Source organism: Tenrec ecaudatus, chromosome 7 (genome assembly GCF_050624435.1).
Source record: "Tenrec ecaudatus isolate mTenEca1 chromosome 7, mTenEca1.hap1, whole genome shotgun sequence".
NCBI lineage: Eukaryota > Metazoa > Chordata > Mammalia > Afrosoricida > Tenrecidae > Tenrec > Tenrec ecaudatus.
This window is the reverse complement of record NC_134536.1, coordinates 133,571,150-133,597,527: the sequence shown is the minus strand read 5'-3', so window position 1 is coordinate 133,597,527 and position 26,378 is coordinate 133,571,150. Positions and strand designations below refer to the sequence as shown.

The 26,378-nt window shown below is 45.4% G+C and overlaps 1 protein-coding gene across 1 annotated transcript in view; it reads left to right on the top strand.

Annotated features, from left to right (window-relative positions):
- The window catches only part of DNAH8 (dynein axonemal heavy chain 8), a 358,510-nt gene that overhangs the window by 241,538 nt on the left and 90,594 nt on the right, over positions 1 to 26,378 (top strand). The window contains exons 74-80 of the mRNA XM_075554113.1: positions 3,171 to 3,326; positions 6,173 to 6,355; positions 11,311 to 11,416; positions 13,307 to 13,559; positions 13,950 to 14,140; positions 21,995 to 22,116; positions 25,399 to 25,517. Of these exons, the coding sequence (XP_075410228.1) occupies positions 3,171 to 3,326; positions 6,173 to 6,355; positions 11,311 to 11,416; positions 13,307 to 13,559; positions 13,950 to 14,140; positions 21,995 to 22,116; positions 25,399 to 25,517 (1,130 nt within the window). The remainder of the gene's footprint in view (positions 1 to 3,170; positions 3,327 to 6,172; positions 6,356 to 11,310; positions 11,417 to 13,306; positions 13,560 to 13,949; positions 14,141 to 21,994; positions 22,117 to 25,398; positions 25,518 to 26,378) is intronic.

Genomic DNA, 26,378 nt, shown 5'->3' with positions numbered 1-26,378 from the left:
GAGAGCCCTATCGCACACAGGCTTTAGCAGAGATTCCAGATGAAGACAGACTAAGAAAGAAAGGCCCTGTCATGTTTTTCTTTAATTGGCCCTGCTTGTCTTAAAATAAGCATCCATCTAAGTCAGGTGTCAGCTAAGTCCACATGAAAGAAGCACACCAGCCTTTGTGATCCAAGGATTGTAAATAATATTCCAAGATTAGAGGAGGGAACTGTATGAGAGCTTAAATTCTGAGCACCCAGTGTTCAGAAAACCATGGGTGACTGTGAAAGCCCCAAATCTACTTTCAGGGTCCCCATTTGGATTAAGCCTCCAGGGAATCCCGTGACCATTGATCAGGGACAGAAATAGCTTTACTATGAGACAGAGTGCACTGGAAAGTAAATCAATGCAGATATAGTTAGGTTAAATTGTAATATTGTATAATCTGGTCTCCCTTTTGATCTATGTTAAATGTATTCTAATTTTTATTATTATTTCTGATTTATTTTTTCTTAAGGGGTTTCTCTCTTTTAGTTTGTTATTGCTACGAGGTTTGTTTTGTTTGGGGTATGTTTTTCTTGATGTGAAGTCCAGGATAGGTAATTGGATTAATAATTTCTTAGAATTGTGGCAAGGCAGGTGAGCACCACAAAAGAGAAGAAGAAAATTGATCATGGCGAGGATTGCGTAACTCTTTTTAATGTGTTTAAACCATTGAATTGTATGATATATGAATTATATGTCGATAAAACTGTTAACCTAAAAAAAAACCCTTTGAAGCCCACATGGATCATAGTTGAATTTTGTGTTCACGTTGGACATGCATGTTGTTTTTACTGTTGTTAGGTGCTGTCAGGTTGGTTCCCATGCATATCAACCCAATGTACTGCAGAACGAGCCACCGCCCAGCCCCGTGCCGTTCCCATGGTTGTTTGTATGTTTGAGCCCATTGCTGCAGCCGTCCATCCACGAGATGCAATTCATCTTGTTGTGTGTCTTCTCTTTTGTCACTGCCCCCTGCTTTACCAAGCATGACCTCCTTCTCCTGCGACTGGTTTCTCCTGACCACATGAGACAAAGTCGCACCATCCTTACTGCCAAGGAAGGAGCCATTGCTTGAAGCAGAGGTCATGTTCGGTGAAGTAACAGACTGGGGAGAGCAAGAGAACCCCTCGGTGAGAAGAGGTGGCACAATAGCGGTAGGGCACGAGCCTGCACGTGCTGGAAACTGTCAACAGGATGTCATCCTTCCACTGGCCATAGAGTTGCAATGAGTTGGAGTCCACGAAAGGCTGGGTTGATAGTATGCAAAGTGTCTCTCTGAGGTAGTTAAAGTTTATTGTGCCCACCTGGCCGATAAACACATGTGGGGTTAATTGAAGGGGGCAGGGATAAATGGCTCGGTGAGCCTCGCCTTTCTAGTTCTCGGGTCTCTTGCTTTCTGATGGTCAGACCAGGTTGCAGCTGCCTTAGCCAGTTCCCTGCTTCAGCTGGCAAAGCTCACTTCCTGCAAGACATCCCCAAGGAGAAGCCACATGGACCTACCCCGATGCAGCCCTGGGTGCTGGAGCAGCCGTGTGGAGACCCCTGCCAGCACTGAGATGCTTACACAGTCACTGATTTGGCTTTCCTTCTACAGTCGGTGTCATTGCGTGTATTTTGTGAGGTGGAGGAGGACTTTGTGGATTGGTGTCGGACATATGGGTGAATGTTGGACTTGTGGGCTTGGGCAGCACTGGGTTGGGATGCTTTCCTGATGTGCACTTACCCTTTATATAAAACTCTCTCTTATACATGAGTTCCTGTGGATTTGTTTCTCTAAAGTACCCAGACTAACACACTATCTATCATTGTATTCATGTTAGATACAAGAGTATATAAAAATATTGTTACAAAATAGTAGAAACCCTTATTTAAACGCAAATATCAAAGGTGAAGCTATTGTTCTCAACATGGGCCTCCATCTAGGTCTGCGCACTTCTGAGGGCGATGTCTCCACCCCTCTCAGATGTCCCTGGGGAGGGAGATGAGGCTGTCTGCTCCAGGGAAGAGTTAAAGTCTCAGGAACAGAACGGGGCATAGTCTCTAGGAATGGAATCAACTCACTAGGAGTGACTTTGGTTTGGGAACGTTTCCCTGAGGAATGCTGAGCTTTTTGATAGGTATGAGGTCATGTGACAATTTTGACGTCTTCGGGGGACTCAATTCATGGTCCCCTTAAACGTTCATTGAGTTTGAGGAACAAAAAGCAGGATGAAGGGGCAAGATCCGGCCTGTAGGCTGGTGGGGTAAAATTTCCCAGTGAGTTTCTCCCAGGTCCACCCTGGCTACCCTAGAAGACTGAGCAGGTGGATTGTAAAGGAAAACAGTTTGTTGGCACAATTTTCCTGCCCCTATTCTCCCCAAAGCTGTTTGCAATTTTCCTAAAACTCCCTCATAATAAACTCCTGTGATCTTTCTGTGTCCTTGGAGAAAACCTGTCAAACTCACCCCTTCAGCATCCCAGCAGCTGCCCTAACCTTCTGGGCTGACCAAGGCCTTGGATTTAAGCGGCCCCAGCAGATCCCTTTGGGAGCCAGTTCTGATTGGGCCTCTTTTTGAAGGCATCGAATGAGACTAAGACCAGTGGGCCGCTGAGCAAACTTGTCTGTAGGTCTCCACTGCACGGAGACCTGTTAAACGTGTCGTCTAGAATAGAACTGTGCCCGTATGAACTGTAAACCTAGCAGCAATACTTTACTGACTTCCCCTCAAAGACCCTTGGTTTGATTCCGTCTCTCATTTTTGATAGCCTTGGGTTTGGTTTTTATTTGTCACTTACCAAAGTCCCGAGGGGGTGACTGAACATCCTAAGTTTGCCAGTGACTATTTTCTCTCCGCGATTGTAGCTGTCAAGCTGGGAGGCGTCATCCTGGGCGATTTCTCTCCCATCTCTTAGGAGCAAAGCTCCAACTTTCCACCTAAGGAACACGATTTGTGTCTCCTCTGTCCGTCAGAGACTCTTCCACACAGTTATGGCTCCTTCAGTTTTGAAAAGGACTTCTTGTGCGCGCCATCTGCTATAAGCAAGGCTCTGCCACACTGCCCTGCAGCTTCGGTGGTGGCTGCCCAGTCCACCCCTTGGCTCCCGCTGGGGAGCGAGCACTTTCGCTCTAACGTCTGTACACGCGTGCGTGCTTTATCTTCAGGTGACTTCGCTGAACCACAAGTATTTCCGCACACATTTGGAGGACAGCCTTTCCTTGGGCCGACCCCTTCTCATCGAGGACATCCGAGAGGAGCTGGACCCAGCCCTGGACAACGTATTAGAAAAGAATTTCATTAAGTCGGGCACCACTTTCAAGGTGAGCCAGGCGGAAAAAGGAAAGAACACTGGCGACATCTACTTGCCGTTTTGGGCATAGCAGCCAAGGCACTGCCCTGCAGGGGGGTGCGTGTGGTGTCTTGGGGGAAGATACTGTTCAAACTGATACTTAGTGTTTCCTCTTGAAGCACATGAGAGAATACCAGAGGCAAACAATAGAGTGGTTAGAGTAGCCATTTAGCTCAAACAAAATAGCATGTCTGGTCATTAAAATAATGTACTAGTGTCCCATATGCTCTCTCCTTATATATTTATTATATATATAATATATATTTATTATATATAATATAATATATATTTAATATTATATATTAATATATTTATAATATATAATTAATATAATATATTATATATAATAATATATTTATTATACATATATACATATGTATACATATGTATACACACACATATACATGAGCCCTGGTGGCAGAGTGGCTATGCATTGGGCTGCTAACCACAGGTCAGTAGTTTGAAACTCCAAGCAGCTTCTTGGGAGAAAGAGGCTTTAGACTCCCATAAAGATCACAGTCTCAGAAACCCACAGGGATAGTTCCGCCCTGTCACTGTGAATTGGCATCGACTTGATAGCAGTGGGTTTGGTATAGATATATAATATGAATATATGAATTATTATTTTAGTGTGTTTCCCTTTTAATTGTATTGTGATATGTATATGTGGTAATATTATATATTACTGTCATATATTATATATTACTATGCATCTAAATAAATATAACATCATTATATATTACTATGCATTTAAATAAATATAATGACATGTACAATTCTATGTATAATTATGCATATCATATGTGTGTATGCAACCAACCATGAGACCATTGGTTTTGCAAGATATGCACACAGCTCAGGCAGGGAGAGCTGTGACGGAGCCTCCTCGAAGCGTGTGGACGTGGAAATCCTCGGGCAGTTCTACCCTATTCTGTAGGGTTGCTACGAGTCAGAATTCACTTGACCACAAGGAATTTGGTCTTGGGTCATGAGTCGGAATCGATTCCCTTGCAAAGGGCTTCTTGTATACGGCGGCACAATCGTTCCCCCTTCAACTGTTCACAGAAAGGTTGGCTGTTTGATACACCACCAACTTCATGGGACAAAGCCCTAGTGATTCACTTCTGGAAAGGTCACAGCCAAAATTACCCCCTGGGACCCTTTTACTTTGCCCCATGGGGGAGCTCTGCCTTGGAAATGATTGCGAGATACCTGGGTATCCCCGAGTGGGGCAAATGGATAAACTCTGGGCTAGTAATAGAAAGGTCGGCATGCTGAACCCACCAGAGCTAACCTCACTCTGGTGGTGTAGTTGGGTAGGCGTTTGGCTGCTAACGGAAAGGTCAGCAGTTCAAAACCACTAGCCACTCTGGGAGAATGAAGGGCTTTCTACTCCCATAAAGAGTGACAGTCTTGGAAATTCTACCCTGTCCTAAAGTCACTGTGAGTCGGCATTGGATCAATAGCAGTGACATGGGTTTGTTGTGGTGGTGGAGCTTTTTGGTTGTTGTTTGTTTTGATAGTTTGAGAGGTTCCTCAGAAGAAAAACCCTGAAAGATCACAACCGTGAAAGCCCAATGGAGTGCAATTTTATTCTGAAACACACGGGTTAACGGTGAGTTAGAATCTAACAGTTTAGTCTTATAGACACACAGACAGGCAAAGGCGTGCACACAGAGAAAAGGGCATTTTAATAAAGTCTATAGACATTGATTTGTTCATTTCTCTTCTTATTAACTTTCCATCTAAGCTCATTGACGTGGCTGGAAGCTATGGGATATTGTTCCCAATTGTGCATGATCACATGAATTATTTTCAGTGCGAGTGTTTCTTGCTACATTGTTGTCATTCTCCACCTTTAGGCTTTTGTGCCTTTAATTCTTGGTGCGACTGTCAGCGTCTCTGACTGAGCTTTTCCACTGTGGACAGCTTAATTTCACAACTACCAGCAGCAGAGGAGTGAATGGAATTTTCTCATTAGACAAAGACAGATGTATTTAGAAAAATAATTCCTTTGTAATATGGATCCTTTTATGGGGCATATTTTAACATGTCAAGGAAGGTTGTGGGGTCTCTGTTCTTGAAGGTCTGTTAAAGGGCCCCAGGCTTTTATCTGTAATATGAAGGCAGGGTACCTCAGAATATTTTCACACCCTTAATGATGTGGTGCTGCTGGCATGTGGCATTCAACCACATGAGGGATTAAGATACAGTAAACATTTTAAGTCTTTGCTCAATGTTAGAGTGCCCACTAGAATTTTAGGTATCAAAAACCAGTTGAAGCCAACTGTTCTCATTCTGAAAAATAAAACATGGACATTTTTCTCAGTGAAAATCACATCAACTCTTTCTGTTGTCAACTGTGCGTCTGATGTGATTTTGAAATGCCACAAGAAGCAGTGTTTCCTCGCAATTCAGCAGGTTTTGATAGTAGGAAGCACTTTCCTCAAGTGGGAAAAAAAAGATAACTGTTTTCTATACTGTAACAATGGGCAAGAACAATAAATACGATTGAATGTGGCACTCCCTGAAGGTGTCAGTGAGGCTGAATGAACGTCACATATTAGGTGCGTCTCGATTTTTATTCACTTGCCATTTGTCTTGAATGGCTTTCCCCCCCCCCATTTCATTTGCATGGTGTCATAGCTACAAAACAGGGCCATAAACCCATATTAATAGGCTTTATTGATCAGTAATTGAAAGGTTTGTAAATTCCCCTACTTGCATTTGCCTTTGCTAAATGTTTCACTAAATTGAACCCAAAGGTCTTTTGTTCTCCTCAGAGCTGTGTCTAATTTCATGTTTGGGCTGATGTAGGTGAAAGTGGGCGATAAGGAATGTGACATCATGGACTCATTTAAGCTCTACATTACGACAAAATTACCGAACCCTGCCTTTACTCCTGAGATCAACGCGAAGACATCAGTCATTGATTTTACCGTTACAATGAAAGGCCTTGAGAATCAGTTGCTACGGAGGGTGATCCTAACGGAGAAACAGGTAAGCACTTGCTTAAGGTAAAGAATGCCTATTTATAATAAACTTCCCAGCTGTATATGGAAAATAAATAACAGATCGCCTTACTAGTGTATTATTTTGCTATCCTCATTCCTGCAAGAAAGCATCACAACTCACCTCTCCTTCAGCCTCAACCATGTTCGCGGTGTATGCACACAGCATTCCTTCTGTCCGTGAGCCCTTGGTATGCCGACTTTCAGGAAGGGAACCGACATCTAGGACCCTTTGGGTGGCCCTAGAGACACCCAGTAGTGTCACAGTGGTGACCCTAGTGGCCCCAGTGACACAGTAGTGATCCTGGAGCAAAAGAAAGTGTTCTGAATGGGTATTATTATCACGGTCAAAGTTTCAACGGCTACTATTTAATAATAATTAGAGGCATAGCTTTACTTTTAATTAAATGGAATTTGCACCCAAGTGGGGATGTTAATTAAAATTAATGGAGGGTTCTAAGAAAGCCAAGAACAACTTCAGATTGGAAGATTTTAAGAAACCAGTTCAAGATTAAACTGATCTCTAAACTAAAGCTCAGAAAATACAGTGTTAAAGCCTACATACATTTGCATAAAGCAGAAGCTTCGGTATTTGCATACATAAATAGATTTGCATACACATGAGTGTGTATTTGCTTAAATAGGATTCATTTTCTTTTGATGAATTGTAGGACAAGGCAAGGTTAGGAACAATAAAGACAGAGCAGCACAAGATGACAGAATGAGAAAGAAAATGGCCAACGAGAGGACAGGGAATACGGGTAAATAGATGGCCACAGCCATGCAAGAAGGGAAAGAGACAGGATGGAGACGCCGAGAGATAGGACAAATCAGTGAACTGATAGGAAAATCCTACGTAGCCAAGGGAGCTGGTTAGTCTTGGGAGCAGGCCTTGAAAGGCAACCCATCTGGTGGCGTGGAAGGAGTAAGTCCTGATTTGCTTCTCCTTAACTGTTGGATCTGAGTTCCCATCACACAACTGGAGGCTTATGCAATCCATCAGGAAGAACATCAGTCCCATTTCCACCCCCAGGCGGGGAGGACATTGGCCCCTCATTTCATTGCTTTCATTTCCCAGAGCAAACAGTGTACTGTTTGCGCTGTTGGGTCAGCATTGGACTGCTAACTGCGAGGTAGGTTCAAACCCACCAGCTGCTCCGAGGGAGGAAGGTGAGGCTGTCTGCTCCCGTAAAGATCTGCAGCCTTGGACACTCTTTCTGGGGTTGCTGTGAGTCCGAAGAGACTTGATGCCATTGGTTTTCCTTGGTGGGTTAAAAAGGAGCCCTTTGGGGTTCAACTGGTGCTAGGGGTCTATGCTGAGATGCATCTTCACTGGTCCTGACCCTCTCTGCAGGCTTCAGTAACCTCCCTTCATGCCTGCAGAGCACCACACAGGCCCTACCCTACCCTGCAAGAGATGCCCAGAGATGCAGCCTACCAACCTTTCTTTGGTGAGTCCAAGGTGGTTTCTCTGGGGCCTCTCTTGCTGGAGAAAATTAAGTGCACAAGGACTATGCAGTCGGCATCCTGCTCCCATGAAGTCAATCCAACCACCCTGCTACTACACCCCCTTCTTGTGGATGAACAAATGGATGCCCACAGAGAATACAGATCTCATCTTTTAAAAAAAAATCATTTTACTGGGGGCTCGTACAACTCTTATCACAATCCATATATCCATCCACCTTGTCAAGCACATTTGTACATTTGTTGCCATCATCATTCTCAAAACATTTGCTTTCTACTTGAGCCCTTGGTATCAGCTTCTCATTTTTCCCCTCGCTCCCACATGAACCCTTGATAATTTATAAATTATTATTTTTTCATGTCTCACACTGACCGACGTCTCCCTTCACCTACTTTTCTGTTGTTCATCACTCTGGGAGAGGGTTATAGTTAGATCATTGTGGTTGTTTCTCCCTATCTCTCCCCACCTTACCTCCCCTCCTGGTATTGCTACTCCAATTACTACTTCCTGAGGGCTTGATCTGTCCTGGATTCCCTGTGTTTCCAGCTTTTATCTGTACTGGTGTACATGCTCTGGTCTAGCTGGAATTATAAGGTAGAATTGGGTTCATGATAGTGGGCAGGGGGAGGAAGCATTAAAGAACTAGAGGAAAGTTGTATGTTTCATTGGTGCTACACTGCACCCTGCCTGGCTCATCTCCTCCCTGTGATCCTTTATGCCTGATATGTGATCCTATCGACACCTCGTGATTGCACAGGCTGGTGTACTTCTTCCATGTGGGCTTTGTTGCTTCTGAGCTAGATGGCTGCTTGTTTATCTTCAAGCCTTTAAGACCCCAGATGCTATATCTTTTGATAGCTTGGACCCTTCAGCTTTCTTCACATTTGCTTATGCACCTGCTTTGTCTTCAGCGATTGTGTTGGGAAGGGGTGAACATCATGGAATGCCAGTTTAATAGAACAAAGTCTTCTTGCATTGAGGGAGTACTTGAGTGGAGGCCCAATGTCCACCTGCTACCTTAATACTAAATCTATAAATATATGCACATATATCTATTTCCCCATCATCATATATTAGTATATTTATATATGCACATGCCTATATTTAGACCTCTATAAATGCCCTTTGCCTCCTAGTTCTTTCCTCTATTTCCTTTCACTTTCCTCTTATCCCACCATCATGTTCAGCCTTCATTTGGGTTTCAGTAATTCCTCTCGGTGACATTGCCCTTGTACAGGTCTCATTTTTAACAGCTCATGGACTTTACGCTACACTAACCCTCCTAGATGAACCTTCCAGGTCATGTTGCAAAACTTAAGGTTCTACTAAGCCTAGACGCTTGTTTTTCCACACCATGTTGAGAAAGAATTTTATTCTGTCCATATTGTGCTATACTAAACTATTGGAGGCTGTTACTATCCCACCCAGGAGTGATCAATTTAATTAAGAGGATTCATTAGATAGTTCCCTTCCAATGCGGTCATGTTCTTTCTTCCCATCTTATCAAATACTGCAAACAGGCTAGTACAAGCACACTAGTCTGGGAGTCGGAGGGAAGGCAGTTACCAGGCTCTAGTTGAACGTGATCTTTTGGGGTATAATTTGGAGTTCATGTTTCTGGGTCTTCGATTTCCCCCAAGATTAAGTTTTAATAAAAGACAAGCTAGATTTAGAATATTTCACTTTAACGAGTATTTATTGAATTAGCCCCTTCTCTGCAAAGCCTCAAGGTAAGCGCTAGGAAGGATTCAAAAACGAATGGGGTAACTACTTGCCCTCGAGATGTCAGCCACTGCCAGATGTGCAGATGAATGTGTCTTGTACGCCTTGCTTGGCTAATTGATTTGGGAAGAGTTTCTGGAAGTAGTGCAGTATCTGAAATTTTGCGAAGAAATTTCCTTCCATAAATAATTTTAAAACACCCCCTTTTAATATAATTCTAAGTGCGATATCTAATTCTTTTCAGACTGGGAAAACTGGCTGAAAACAATCTGATTGAGACTATTTGAATTGAGATGACATATTAAGTTATAGACCCAATTCTCCTGAATGTGAAAAGTGCCTTCGGGTTATGGATGATAATGTTCTGATTCTTTGCTAATGGGTCCAGGGGCCAATGGTCATGACATTGAGAAGTGATGCAGCAATAATAATAGTAATAGTAGAGTCATATTTAGAGTAAAGGAACCAAGCACATTATTGATTCTTAGGTGAAGGATATAGGAGGGCTCATTGTACTGGCTATACAACTTCTCTGACAGTTTGAAACATTTTTCTCATAATGTAATTTAAAAACATACATCATTTGTTGGGGGTAGAAAGGGGAAACTGACTGCTTGCAATGATCGATGTATAACACGCACCCTCCCCCATACACACCTGGGTAATGAGCAACAGAAAAGGGGGTGAAGGGAGACAGCAGACAGTGTAAGATATGAAAATAATAATAATTTACAATTTGTTGAGGGTTCATGAGGATGGGAGGGTGGGAGGAAGGACATCATGTGGAAAGGGCTCATGTGGAAAGCAAATGTTTTGAGGAAGACGATGGCAACAAATGTACAAATGTGCTTGACACCATGGATGCATGTGTGGATTGTGATAAGAGTTGGACAAGCCCCCAATAAAATGCTTTTAAAGTAAAAATCATTTTAAATTATAAGAATAAAAATATATTTGAAAAGGACGTTGGCAACATATGTACAAATGTGTTTGATGCAATTGATGTGTGGATTGTTATAAGAGCCCCCAATAAAACAATTTAAAAAATCACTTATGTAGCAAAAGTTATACCTTCTGCACACTCTGTTTCGCCCCTCCTGTGTAAGGAGCAGCAAATACAATGAGGAATGGATTTGCATTGGCAACTGGCGGTGCCAAACCAGGAGCCTGGTGTTCAGTTCCTACAGGCAGAGCTCACACCTGACCTGGGCAGCCCTCTGGCTCCCTGGTATTAATGCCTCTTTGTTTCTCAGTATTTCCCATGGCAGCGATGTGGGAACTGGTTTGAGGATAAACTTAGAGCTGGAAGAAAACCGGAGGGAAGAGGACGCAATGGTTTTGGCATGTTCGTCCCCGGCGTGTCGGTACAACACGATGGAAGCATAATGCTAGCGGACACCATTACCGAACATTATCCAAGAGCTCAAGAGGGAAGAACGTATTTTGAAACGGATTGTTACAGCAATCGGACAGCACTGCTGCATATGAGGGAGCTATGGAATGTTAGGATGTCTGGATTAGCTCCTAATAAAATGGTTTGGAAGAAACAAACAAACTTAGGGGGGGAATTCTCCAAAGCAGCAGGATTAAAGACAGGTAGAGCTGACTGACAGTGGTAATGCTTTCTGCCATTTGAGTGGTTATTTGATGTCACCCCTTGTTAAATTGATCATCAATAAGCGTCAGTCGGAATTGGCAATAACACTTGGCGATTACCTTTCTTAATGTTTATTCCTCCCCATTCTTAACAACAGGAGTTGGAGTCTGAGAGGGTTAAGCTGTTGGAGGATGTCACTTTTAACAAGCGCAAGATGAAGGAACTTGAAGACAACCTCCTCTATAAATTAAGCGCTACGAAAGGTATTGTGATAGCAAGAACTAATCAAGCGACGGATTCTGAATTAAAGTTCCGTGGAAACTCTTTCCAAGGCCCTCGTGTTAGGAATAGCCAAGAAATCAGTGCAAAAAACAAGCCAGGCAATTTCCAGCTAGACATTAAAGAGCGTGACTGCGGGGAATCTGATTTTTGAATTAGCAAATAGAGACCGAGCATTTGAGAACAGCACCGTTTTCTTGATATAATTGCTCTCTCCTGAGAAAAATAAGGGCTCCCCACAGAGCTAGGTAACTCATAATAGGCTAATTTGCTTGCCCAAAGGAAACTGATGTGCTCAATCTATTTTCCCCCACTAGATTGTCTCTCTCGTTTGGTGCTGAAAGGCAATTACCATGATATACTGTGATGTGAGGAGTCAGACTCAGAGGTATCTGGGTACCAAAGGCCCAGGTGACTCTGGACTTGACTTGGATCTTTCACTTAGACATCAGGGATAGATTCTTCCCTGGGAGGTGGGACTTGGGGGGAGCAAATCGTTGTGCCACCTCAGTTTGAGGAGATGTACACTCTTTCTCTCTGCAATATTTATAAACAGAAATTTTATCTGGCAAAAACAACATTCAACAAACAGGAGATTGTTCTGTAGTAGGCAAATTACAGCAATCTCTGTTCCACCTTTATTGCTGTGGTTTGCTGCCCAGTCCATTCCAATTCATGGAAAACCCACCCCTGCACCCCCATGGGTATGGAGTGAACTTGAAAACCATCATGTTTTCAAGGCTGTGAACTTCTGGAAACAGATCTTCGGACCCATCTTCCCAGGAGCCTCTGGGTGGGTTTGAACTGTCAACCTTTCAGCTACTTCTTGAACAGTTAACCATTTGTACTGCCCCAAAACATCCCTTATCATTTGTGTAATAGTGAGAGGCACTTCTATCTGCCTCAATTGCGCCACTTTTGCTAGTGAGCGTCTCCGTCTCTTGGCTCAGGGTCTCTCCCAGTCATGGGAAAGGTCATTCGGCATTCCAAACTCAATAACAAGGAAGGCTTGGGGCTCCCTCCCTGGACTCATGCCAAGAGTGTGTCAGATCAAGATCTCTTTCCTGTAAGAGTCATACAATTCGGACTTCCACCGTAGACACGGCACCCCCTTCGGAGAAATTCCTCGCCTTCCTGTAACACTCCCCTGTTATCTGGCGTTGTAGGACAGACCAGAATCTTGTCTTTGCAGACATGGGGGGATGCTAACTCAGGGTTCCCTGGCGTCCATCTGCACCCCAAACACTCATTTATAGCACTGAACACATTCTACGTCTATTAAAAACAATAATGAAGGGGAACACTAAAAATAAATAAGGTTTTTCTTCTCCCAAGGACAGACAGTGGCTAGAGAGACATTGTCTCCAAATTGACTCTTGCTGGAGACATGGAGGGGCCCGGGTTCTCAGTGGCCAAGGTTGTTTTCCTGAAATAGCAGGAGTAGAGAGGACCACACGCGCCCCTGGGTCAGCCCACGTGTGAAGCATTCAGATCAGCTGCACCACGAAGGAGCTGGGAGGACCACCTGATGGCACCTTGAGGAGAATCCCTAGGCTGATAACGGGCGTGATAGTCGCGGCACCTAAGGGATAGCTCAGACCTCAGGCAGTGAGTGGGTGATGGTTGGGTTGTCTTCAGATATTTGCAGACCCAGCTTAAGGAGTGCCTGGAGGAGGTATTCAGAGATGCCCAGGCAGTGGTTAGTTGGTCGTTTGAACATAAGAGCCCTTTATGTCTTAAGAATTGTGAGAATCGCCCTCTTTTCTCCCAAGGGCTTTAAGAGTTGAAGGTGAGCAGGAAAATTCCAGAAGCCTTGCGCTCAGCGGTGTGGCATTTCCATTTCGTAGCCTACAGTTTTGCTGTTGGGTCTCTAGGTTCCTTGGTGGATGATGAATCCCTCATCGGTGTCCTCCGAACCACCAAGCAGACAGCCGCCGAGGTCAGTGAAAAGCTGCACGTGGCAGCAGAGACGGAAGTCAAGATTACCACGGCCCAGGAAGAGTTCCGACCCGCGGCCACGCGGGGGAGCATCCTCTACTTCCTGATCACAGAGATGAGCATGGTCAACATCATGTACCAGACCTCGCTGGCCCAGTTCCTGAAGTTGTTCGACCAGTCCATGGCCAGGTGGGTGCTCGCTGCCTTTACCCCAGAGCCGTAACTTAAAAAAAAAAAAAGTTTGTCTGCCTGCTCTTTTAGAAATTGTATTTTTAGTGCCCGTGAGCCCCCCAACACCCTTCATACCCTTCACTTCTCCACGAAGTCTCTGCCCCCAGCACCCCCAAGTCCCTTAGCACCTGACGCCAAGGACGAAGAGGACTGTGACTCCTAGTACCCCTTGGCTTCCAGGCTGTGCCCCCTTTTAGTTGGTTTTAGTTGCTCTTGGGGAGTAGGGGGAGTGAAGGTCAAGTGGTTGGTTCTTAAATTTAATTTTAAAAGATGTGACTAAAAGAGGGAGAGAGAAAAAAAGAAATTGCATCTTTTTCCTCTGATTTAAAAACAACAAATGTGTTGTAGGTCTGAAAAATCTCCACTCCCTCAAAAGAGAATCACAAACATCATTGAGTACCTGACGTACGAAGTTTTTACCTATTCCGTCAGAGGCCTCTATGAAAACCACAAGTTCCTCTTTGTGCTGCTCATGACCTTGAAGATCGACCTTCAGAGAGGGACAGTTAAGCACCGGGAATTCCAGGCTCTCATTAAAGGTAAAGTTGTTTGGAATTCCAATAGGGAATGTAGCAGATAGTACTTTGATATGCTCTTGGGAAGGCTAGGAACCCAGTTTAAGGGTAAAATAGAGAAATTTTGTTCTACGGAAAGTTAAATTCTTATTTACATGCCTCCCCCTACCCCCTACCCTCCCTCCCATTAATTTCTCTGGTTATTCAAGATGAGTTATTTCAAGTCTTTGCTAATTCTGTGATTTTTTTAAGGTTATATTTAAATTAAATCTGATTATTGTTGCCCATGATTACCAACCAACCAGCCAAGCAAACAACAAAACAATACCAAAACAAACAACAAAAATACTTGCCTTGGGGTCTATTCTGATCATGGCAACCCCACACGTGTCAGAGTAGGCCATGGTTTCTATGGCCATGACCTTTCAGAATTAGATAGCCAGACCTTTCTTTGAAGTTGCTGCTGGGTGGACCAGCCTTTCAGTGAGTGGCCCCGTGCTTACTGGTCTATCCTATGGGAGAAACGGTGAGACTGGGAATGAGCTATCTATCGCAAGACTCCATTTCCTTAAGCAAGAGAGAATGATGATTTCTAAGACTGAAAAAGCAGGCCCACACATATATTTCATATTCGAAATGAATTCTAGTCACTGCTTATCTCTGTGCTAAACATACCATTAAAAAGATCGAATAATGGTATTTTCACGTCAATCCAGTTAAATGTGTTTTTTGAGCACCTACTCCATAAATCCACCTGGAAATACTAGGATGAAGCAGATGTTGCTTTGAAAGAACTAACATCTCTTAGTGGGGATAGTGATAATTTTTTTTTTAAACTGTAAAACAAAGCAGAATAGCTAAGTGTTACAAGAATGCTAAAAACAAAGCATCATTGGTCCAAATGGAGGACGAAATGACATACGGTCAGGAAGACCTAAATGAGCTTCTTGGAAGCGTACCTTTGTGTGAGAGGTTATAAATTTGGGGGCTGATTTGACATGCGGTAAAAATGTCCCAGTCTCTTTCTTGTGCTCTTTGTAGATGATAGTTTAATAATACCTTTTCTGCCCCCCTTTAAAAAAGAAGAAAGTGATATTTGAGATGGGTACTGAAGGATAAGTAGAAACAAGGAAAACTTTGTGTGCTAAGGTAGAATAGCATCAACAAAGATGGGCAGAGAGGATGTTGAGGTTATAGGAAGCAGTCTGGTTGGGCTGATGTTATGGATTGAACTGTGTCCTCCCTAGACTATGTGTTCATAACCTTAACCTCTAAGCTTTTAGATGTCATCCTGTATGGAGATAGGGCTTTCTTTGTTACCGTAATTGGATCATATCCCAGCCAGGTGGGTTCTAAATCTAATCACTTCTAAGTTATAAGCAGGGCAGCTTAGACATGGGGACACTCATGGGGGGAAGGGGGGTGTCCCGTTAGGATCACCGAGGAACTAAGGAGTGTAATCAACATGACCAAAAACCTGATTTAGTTTTTCAGCTCCTCTAAGTGTTTGAGAACAGATTCCTTCAAAGCCACCCACTTGTGATGCTGGTGTTACTGTGGCACGAGTGAACTAGGACAGTGGGAGTGAACGTTCCATGTGGTTGACTAATTGGAAGAAGGGCTGGGCACGTATGTTGGTGACATGTTTTGATTCCTAGAGGAAGTCTTTTGTTGATTTGGTAAGAGAGGAGGAGTTGTTGTTGTTGTGTGTGTGTGGGGGGGGGGGGGTTGTTACTAAGCCAGGCGTTCTTGTGAAGTTCTAGTGCATAACATCCAAAGAGAAAGCTTGAAGGAATCTTCCCAGCCACCGGAAGTGCCGAGTCTGAGGAGGGAGCTGCTGGGGAAACATCCAGATAGGAGACGCCTAACAAGGCAGCCTTGCAGCATGGTGGGAGGAGAAGGGCTAGGTGGATGAGCCTGGGGTTCGAACCATGAGCCTCCCAAAGGGCCAAGGCCAAGTGCTCAGGCTATGGACAGCAGCACATCAAACAGGGTTTGTTCTAGCTCAGAGGACACAGGCAGGGACCCCAGCTTGTGACTGAGAGGGCATTCTCCCCATCAAGATGTAACTCCCTCCACCTGGCTTCCCCCAACCCAGCAAACGCACAACCCACCGCAACCCACCGCAGGCAGACGGAAGCCCTGAAGGAGACAGGGGTCCTGGAAGAAGGGAGGTAAATGAGAGGTGGCTGGGACATGGGGCAGAACAGTGCCGGGGGTTTGTCAGGAGGATGCCCTCGTTCCGAAGCATGAAGAAGGCTGCGCCTCTGAGTGTGAGCCCTTTGGATGGACCCTTTGGACCCTAAAACCGGCAAGTCAGGGAAAACCCAATGGTAGCCAGGCAGGGTCACTAGTGAAATGTTTTGATTGACGTTTATTGGCAGTGGGGAGCCATCGAGGGTTTTATGAGCAGGGACATGAGATGAGGCAGGCGAGCAGTACTTTAGGAAGATTAAGCTGTGCTTTGTAGGATAGGTTGATGGGCAGCAGTCTAACTGGCTCAGCAGCAAAAGGGTTTTGAGAACCAAACAACCTTATTGTACATTTGTATCTGATACCTGATATGCACGATATATTTTGAACAGGCTTACCTTTTGACGGAAGGATTTTCTAAAAGACAGTGTGACTTTGTTTAAAAAATTCTTTTACAGGCTTAACAAACACGTCTCGTAGAGCATAGATATGTTTTTTAGAAAAGATTATTTTGAATGCACTATTTAGGAGACGGGCATGAAAAGGGCCCTGTGGAGGAAAGGCTTGATTTTTCTGTGTGTCCGTATGTGTGGGGTGCGGTTGATGGCATTCTTCTGCCTAGACTTTCAGGGCACTTTAAAAAAAGAAATGGACAGCAGGGGCACTCCTTCAATATAGAGCAAAGTGCATTTTTTATCCTTCTGCCCAGTTATTTCAAAATGATATTATCTTCCTTTTGTCACATATATGGACTAAAAGACACCTTCAGGATTCTGCTCTTGACTCCCCAGGTTGGACTGGACTTAGCCCCTCTCCCAAGGTAGTGGGAGAGGGAGGGCCAGTGCTGAAATAGCAGCGGACACTTAAAGTCGCTCTTCCTGTGCGCCAAGGCAGTTCTAAGAGCTCCACATGCATTCGCCTGTGCAGCCTTCACAGCAACCAACCCCACAGGTTCTGTTCTCACGCTCCTTTGAGAGATGAGGATGCTGAGAGAGTGCGTCCCTTGTTCAAGTGTACACAGCCAGTCGGTGACAGAGCTGGGATATGTGGGGGAGTAGGATGGGTTCTGTCTGGTCTAGGTTGGTTCAGGTGCACGTGTTTGGAAACACTGAGGTTGCTGGGATGTCATCTCCTGATGGCTCTGTACCTGATGACTACATGAAACCATTTCCTCGGAAACATTCCAGAAGAAAAGGGATGAATTATATTAGAGCAGCGGTTCTCCACCTTCCTCAGGCCGCCACCATTTCATACTGTTCCTCACGTGGTGGTGGCTCCCAACCATAACATTATTTTCATTGCTACTTCATCACTGTCATTTTGCTACTGTTAGGAATGGTTATGTAAATATCTGATATGCATGATATATTTTCATTGTTACAAATTGAATATCATTAAAGCATAGTGATGTATCACAAAAACAATATGTAATTATATATGGCAAAATATTTATTTCTAATGACAAATAAATGAAATTTTGTCTTGTAGCGTGGGTAACAGTCTTCACACCAGGTACTCGTAGGTGGGCGTCTCTGCACGTGGGCGGACCCACCTGGAGAGGGATAGATGGGCGGTGTCTTGGTTCCTAAGACTATCAGAAATATGTGTTTTCCGGCGGTCTTAGGTGACCCCTGTGAAAGGGTCCTTCGACCCCCAAAGGGGTCGTCATGACCCACAGGTTGAGAAATGCTGTATTAGAGGCTCAGAACTAGTTACAAGAGCTTGCAGGGGTCTAGTCTAGTGGTTGCTTCTCCCACCAGGAACTCTCAGTCTCAGCAGTACTAATTGTCAACTGAGGTCAGGTTGGCACCAACTCACAGCGCCTTGCTGTATGAATGACCGAGCAAAATGCAGCCTGGTCCAGTCCGGTCCTCACGATGGCCTGAGTCCATTACTTTGGCTACACTGCCTGTCCATCATCTCACAGAGAAGTCCCACATTTTCCACTTTTTCAGCTGCTGGAGGGGGGCGAGCTCTGTTTCCGGTAGTGAGGGAGGAGGGGTGACGCAGAGAGGAGAGTTGGCGTGTTCTAAAGGTGTCGTGACATCAAATTCTCAGGAGTGGAGCAGGAGGGCTCACCTGGAAGGAGCGTGTGAGGTCACACCTGTTCTGGGGTGGGCGCTCGGTTGAGAGAACAGGTTCTCTGCTCCCCTTCCTTCCCCTTTGCCCCAAGAGTTGCTACGTGTGGTGGGGGCGTTTGATGAGTTCTAAGGGAGGATTATTGGATTGAAAAGGGTAAGAATCGCCGTTTTGCAGACATCTGAATTAAACAGCTGTGGAGCTGGAATTGATACAAGAAGACATTACTAAAGTCCCTTGCTGTAGAGAAATTTTGAAATTGTAAATATAATCACATGTTTGGTTGGGAAATTGCCACATTAGATGTGCTCCTCTGTCTTGCTATTGACTTCAGAGCACGGGTGGGGCTAGACCATGTTTTTATACAAATCATGTTCTATATTTGTTTGCCAACCATGCCCTCCTGCCAAGTGTTCTCTGTAAATGTGCTGTGCTGATGCTGTTATAGACCTGGGGCAGGGCAGGGAGGGCTCAGGTGATAGAGAAATATAGACCAAGCATGCTGTTTGCATGAGTAAATGTATACACAGTACATGCTCCCATTCTCTACTGGACCATGAGCTCCAGGAGGCCAGTGATCTTGTCTGATTTCCTTTGCCATGTCTTCAGTGTCTGGAGCATGCTGCGTATATAGTGGGTATATATTCAACAATAAATATTTGTTGAATAAGGGAATTATTAAATGCCTTAGATAGTCACCACTCTGAAAAAGCCTGCTGTGTGTTCAACATCTGCCCATTCATCTTTCCCCCCCCCACTTCCACCTGTATATCTGTTCATCCATGCATTTATGTCTCTATATCTCACCTAGTTAAAAAAAATAGAATTGAGTATCAACTAATTTAAGAAGAGCTTTTATGATGGTGCTTGGCTATCAAAAGAGATAGTGTCTGGGGTCTTAAAGGCTTGAAGGTAAACAAGGGGGCATCTAGCTCAGAAACAACAAAGCCCACATGGAAGAAGCACACCAGCCTGTGCGATCATGAGGTGTCGAAGGGATCAGGTATAAGGCATCATCAGGAAAAAAAAATCTTACCATAGTGAATGAAGGGGGAAGTGCCGAGTGGATACTCAAAGCCCATTTGTCGGCCACTGGAGATCCCCTCACAGAGGGGTCTAGGGGAGGAGATGAGTCAGTCAGGGTGAGACATAGCATCGATGAAGAATACAACTTTCCTCCAGTTCCTTAAATGCTTCCTCCCCCTCCCCCCCAACTACCACGATCCAAATTCCACCTTGCAAGTCTGGATGGAGCAGAGATAGGAGCTGGAGGCACAGGGAATCCAGGGCGGATGATACCTTCAGGACCAGGGGTGTGAGGGGCGATACTGGGAGAGTAGAGGGTGAGTGGGCTGGAAAGGGGGAGCCGATTACAAGGATCTATATGTGACCTCCTCCCTGGGGTATGGACAACAGAAAAGGGGGTGAAGGGAGATGTCGGACAGGGCAAGATATGACAAGATAATAATTTATAAATCATCAAGGGCTCATGAGGGAGGGGGGAGCAGGAAGGGAGGGGGGAAAAGAGGACTTGATGCAGGGGGCTTAAGTGGAGAGCAAATGCTTTGAGAGTGATTAGGGCAAAGAATGTACAGATGTGCTTTACACAATTGATGTATGTGTGGATTGTGATAAAAGTTATATGAGTCCCTAATAAAATGTTAAAAAAAATAAGAAGAGCTTTTAAAACAATCACACGAGACTCCACAGGTCTGTCTGAATAGGACAGGCTGGATGAACTATCTGGAGGAAAAACAACAGGACCGACAGTTCTGGGGGGACTTGGGGTGGGGGGGTGGGGGGGTAAGGAAGTGGTGTTAACAAACCCAGGGACAAGGGAAAAACATGGGACCCCAAATGGTAGAGAAGGGGGAGTGGCAGGCCTGGTGGGAAATGATCAAGGGTAAGGTTGCTTAGAGAAGAGGTATACTCTAGCCCAGGTGGCGATGAAGCATGGTAGTAGGGCAGGAGGAAAGTCAAGGGAGATGGAGGAAAGAGCTAGGAGTCAAAGGGCATTCATGGAGGTCTAGACAAAGACATGTACATGCAAATATATATAGGAGGATGGGGAAATAGATCTATGTGTCTATATTTATAGGTCAAGTATTAAGGTGGCAGAAGGACCTTGGGCCTCTACTCAAACACTCCCTCAATGCATGAATACCTTCTTTTATTAAATTGGAACTCTATGATGCTCACTCTCCCGACACAACGGCTGGAGCCAAAGTGGGTGAACAAGTAAATGTGGTGAAGAAAGCTGATGGTGCCCGGCTATCAAAAGAGATAGTGTCTGGGGTCTTAAAGGCTTGAAGGTGAACAAGCGGCCATCTAGCTCAGAAGCAAATAAGCCCACATGGAAGAAGCACACCGGCCAGTGCGATCACGAGGTGCCCAAGGGACCAGGTATAAGGCATCATGCAAAAAAAAAAAAAAGATATAAGTGTGTGTATGTATGTGTATATGTATATAGGTATGTGTATGTATGTATATATATATATATATATATCATATTAAATGAAGGGGGAAGTGCAGAGTGGAGACCCAAGGCCCAAGTGTCGACCAATGGAGATCCCCTCATAGAGGGGTTTAGGAGAGGAGATGGGTTAATTAGGGTGTGAGGTAGTATCGATGAAGAACACAGCTTTCCCCCAGATCCTGGATGCTTCCTCCCCCCAGCTACCATGATCCGAATTCTACCTTGCAGGGTTGGATAGGACAGAGGCTGTACACTGGTGCATATGAGGGTTGGAGGTACAGGGAATCCAGGGTGGATGATACCTTCAGGACCAAGGGTGTGAGGGACGATGCTGGGAGAGTGGAGGGTGAGTGGGTTGGAAAGGGGGAACTGATTACAAGGATCCACATGTGACCTCCTCCCTGGGAGAGGGACAGCAGAGAAGGGGGGAAAGGAGACTCCGGATAGGGCAAGATATGACAAAATAACGATGTATAAATTACCAAGGGCATATGAGGGAGGGGGGAATGGGGAGGGAGGGGGAAAAAAAAGAGGACCTGATGCAAGGGGCTTAAGTGGAGAGCAAATGCCTTGAGAATGATTGGGGCAGGGAATGTATGGATGTGCTTTATACAATTGATGTATGTATATGTATGGATTGTGGTAAGAGTTGTATGAGTCCCTAATAAAATGTAAAAGAAGAAAAGAGAAAAAAATGATTAGGGCAAAGACTGTACAGATGTGCTTTATACAATTGATGTATGTATATGTATGAACTGTGAAAAGAATTGTATGAGCCCCAATAAATTGTTAAAATTAAAAAAAAAAAACAATCACACGAAAAGATCCACCTGTTCATTGATATACGGCCATCTTACATTTGCTGATTGTTTAAAAAAAATTCAAAGGGAAGCACAATTGCAACCATCTAAGAAAAATCCTTACCCAGGACAGCTGGCAAGGAGTTACTCTCTGCCTCTTCCAAAGCGATGTAACTTGGTAAACAAAAGGCCAAGGCTTAGAGGAAATAAACCACGATTATTTCCACATTCGCTGTAATATGCAGTTGTCTTGTTTCTGTTCTTTGGAAAATGAATATCTAAAACCCACTCAGGCCGCCCTCGTTCACAGTGTGGGCCATTTTCCTGCAGGGGGAGCTGCCCTGGATCTGAAAGCCTGTCCTCCCAAGCCATTCCGCTGGATCCTGGACATGACCTGGCTGAATCTTGTGGAGCTGAGTAAACTCCCGCAATTTGCAGAGATTATGAATCAGGTAACACAGGACCGGTCAAAGGGACAGCTCTATCTACCCGGACAGACCGGAGGCATTTTAATGAGGCGCCCTGGTGACAATTGCAGGTGCCAAAGGAATGAATGAACCCAATGGTGTGAGTTGAAGGTGTGGTCTAAACTCTCACACAGAATTCCCAGGAGAATGCCAGGCTGTTCTTCCTACTCTATTTTCATCTGGAAGCTCCCCTGACAGCTTCCCACCTGGAGTGGCCCTGGTGACATCTGAAATACAAGTGGTGTCGCTCCCAGGACCATGGCAACAGGCAAGCCACTCCAGGATGCCAACGTGCCGCATGACTGGTGACTTATAATATAGGCCTGTGCATTATTGTGTCCTTTCTTCAGATTTTGTCTGTGCCTAGGATCCATTAGCCACTTTTGCTGACTATGGCTAGATATTTGGCCATAACAACCACAGCTCTGTAAGGGAAATATCATTGTTGCCATTTTATAGATGAGAAAACAGATTCAAAGAGGGGATTGCTGAAAGCCACATAGCCCAGTAGGTAAACCAGAGTCAGAGTCACCAAGATGGTTCTGCGCCATATTGATTTTAGATAAGGTTTGCAACGTCTCGTCCAGACGAGGCACAGACAGCCTCATTGTGCTCCCTCAGAGATGCTGGTGGGCTTGAACCTCAGACCTTTTGGTTAGCCATCCTATGTTTCTGTGGCAGCACCTCCAGCGCCCCTTGCTGAGTAAGTGGCAGAGCTTGAGTTTGAGGTCACGCTCGTTCCACGGCATCATGATTGGTTTCTTTTCATCTCGTCTCACACCAGAAGTGTGAGTGGTGGTGGTGGTGTGGGCGGGGAGAAAAGGGGCATTTTCAGGAAGGTCACCGAAGTTCATTGGTGGCCTGCCATCAGGTGGCCATCAGCTTGGCTCGCTGGTGGGAAGGAAGGAGGAAGTTGAAGATCAATCTCCTCTCGTGAGTAGGTTTCAGGAATTCAGATAACAATAACCTCAAATAGCAGCTTCCCTCGCCTTGGCCTCTGAGACCCGATTGTTTAATGCCTGGAAGTGATTTGTGCTAACAGGTGAAGGCCAGGAGTGGAGGGGGCAGGAAAAGGGAGGCAGGTGGACGGCAAGGGCTGGAAGTCACCCCACTGCCCATAACAGATGCAGCTCGCCCCAGAAGTTCTATTGTGGTGCAGCCAAAATGAGCAGGGGCAAGACCAAGGGGCTGAGAATAAACACTGTCTTTGTCTCTGGCCTTGGGCCTGCAGGGGGCGCTGTGGTTCTGTAGGGTGCGGCTGCTAGAATCCCTGGATCCTCCCCGCAGCTGGTGGGCAGATTCAGGGAGGGCAGCCTTCCGAACTGTTTCAGACCACCCGCTCCACCTCTCAGAGCCCCGGGAACAAAGCTGGGCCAGCTGAATGACAGAATAGCTGTATTGTCATTACCATGGGCCCCCGAGTCATTTACCTGATGAGTGACTTTGGGCAGGTATTAAAGTATCAAACCTCTCTATGCCTCAGGGGCTTCCCACTTCCTACAGAACGCCAGTCTCGGGAACCCACAGGGAGGCAGTTCTACCCTTGTCCTACAGGGTTGCCATGAGGCAGAATTGACTTGATGGCAGTGAGTTTTTTGTCTGATGCCCCAGTTGACGCCTCCATCAATAATCATTTTCAAGAAGGAGTGGGGAGCAGAGGTCGGGGGAAACAGGGGTAAAAGTATAATCCTGAGGAGGCCTGGCAGGTGGGATGTGGTCCATTAGCACTGGCATCTGTGGTTTTGTGAGCAGGGCTGGACACTGTCTAAATGCCCCAGCTGGACTGTTGCTAAGGCCGCGTCAGGCTCACCCCTCACCAGTTTCCGTCATGGATTTGGGGAGCACTTGCCCTTCAGGGAGCCCCCTGTAATGCCGCTGAAAAGCTGCCGTTCCCTCCCATGCTTCTGAAGGAAAAGAGGGTTTGAGACCGCCTGTTGGACCAAAGATGCCAGGCCTCGGGGACCTCCGGGAAGATGGATGAAAGCTGTGATTTTGTCATGTGTCACATTGCTGGAAGTCCCAGGTGCTGCTGACTGGGCTCTGAGTCACGGCAGAACCGTGGATGTCAGAATAGGACTGGGCTCCATCAGTTCTCCAAGGGGGATTTTCTCAGAACCAGCCCGCCAGGCCTGTCTTCTGAGCTTCTCCTGGGTGGACTCAGACTGAGCACCTACCAGTTAGCAGCCGAGTGGACTAACCAGTTACTTATCAAGATGACTTGTGTTGACGGTTCTTGACTAAAAGGTGATTTTGTGCCTCCTCTTGGGGGATCTTCTGCGATGTCTGGGGACATTTCTGATCATCATCATGACTTGGGGGCGAGGATGTTTGTTACTGATGGCTAGTGGATGCTAAGAAACCCAGACTACGCAGGACAGAGATTTAGCTTGTCTAGTCTATTTTTCCCCGGCCCAGTTAGTGCAACTTACATATGATCCCAATGTTAGTGAATCATGCAGGAAGCTGGAAACACTGGAAGTAACACCCACGTACTCAAGTCATCGATTCAGAAGAAAAATTTAAGCTATAGTATTGTGTTAGGCCAGGTTCAGTAGAAAAAACAAATCCGGTGACACTCGTATGTGTGAGAGTTTTATATCAAGAAGCTTTATAGATCAGGAAAGCAGCCCAGCCCAGCCAAACTCAAGTCCCTGAGTCCCTCTTCAGACTCATGCAGCCACATGGCATGATACAGAATGCAGGAAGGTACAGGCTGGTGGGTGCCAGGTTGCATGGATCAAATGGAGCAGTTCATCACAGGGTCTCCAAGTGGCTGGCTGGCATGAAGGTAGAGGCAGAGAGGGGGGAGGTTTCCGGAATCCCCCTTCTGAGAAGACCACACCCACAAAGAGGTACCATCAGACTGTGACCTGACTGACAGGCCAGAGTCCACCCCTACACTACTTCTGTATATCAAGTTGACATGAAATGATGTAACTATTATTATACCTAAAATACTACTTACTCCTAAAGATCAACCATTTAAGGTTATTCAGCACAAAACCCTAATCAAATCAAACCCACTGCCATTGGGTCAACTGCAGCTCCCAGCCACCCTGGGGGGCAGAGCAGACCCGCTCCCCTGGGGTCCGAGGATGTCGTTCTTTAGGGAAGCAAATGGCCACAGCTTTCCCCGCAGAGGGACCAGTGGGCGCAAACTGTCTGCCTTCTGTTTTGCAGCCGGGTGCTTTAACCGCTGCGTCACCTGGTCAATGTCTTCTAATTGTGTCTGCTTCTATGGCTTATCAATTGGCTCATTTCTTGCAGATATCTCGTAATGAGAAGGGGTGGAAAAACTGGTTTGACAAAGACAGTCCAGAGGAGGAAATTATCCCAGATGGATACAACGACTCATTAGACACCTGCCGTAAACTTTTACTTATCAGGTGAGACTATGCGCTGTTGGAGATGGAAGCATAACGCATCTCCTGCTATCGGTAACTGACAGCCTTCAGTGAGTCTCCTTCACCGTGACCCTGTTGTTGTAGGTGTTTCTCAATTTCAGATTTGGGTGATACTCAGGATGGGAGGGAGTGGTATATTTTGACAGCAGATTAATAATGGTGTTTTTGGAAAAGGAGGGTGAAAAAGACATTTCGATTATTCACTTGGCTCATCACTGAGTTCACGTCTTAAAATTTTAAAGTTTTTTAAATCTCACAAACCCTAACGCCATTAGTTTCCAAGCTAAAATGGAATTTCCTTTGAGGAAGAAAACGAAACAGAACAAGGACACTGTGCTCTTGCCATGTCTAAATGCTATGAAAATGGCAGTAAATGTCCGGAATCGGGGTTAAGGGTCAACATTTCTCTCCCTTTTCCCATTTTCTCAGGATCTCGTAGTTCTAAGAGATCTCCCGTATTGGAAGAGCCATTGGTGTGTGTGTGAGTGTGTGTGTGTGCGTGCGTGTGTGCCCATGTGAGTGTGCGTGCATGTGTTTGAGTGTGCATGCATGTGCTTGTGCATGTATGTGAGTGAGTGTGTGTGAGTGTGCATGCGTGCGGGAGTGTGTTTGAGTGTGCGTGCGTGTATGTGAGTGCGTGCGTGCGTGCGTGTGAGTGTGTGTATGTGTGTGCATGTGTGCGTGTGTGTGTGCGTGAGTGTGTGTACATGTGTGCATGTGTGCATGCATGTATGTGTGCGCACGCGCGCGTGTGTGTGTGTGTGTGTGTGAGATGGGCAAGGAGGAAGGGCAGACAGGAGGAGACCAGACCACCAAAAAGAATCGCCAAACCGTGTAGGCTAT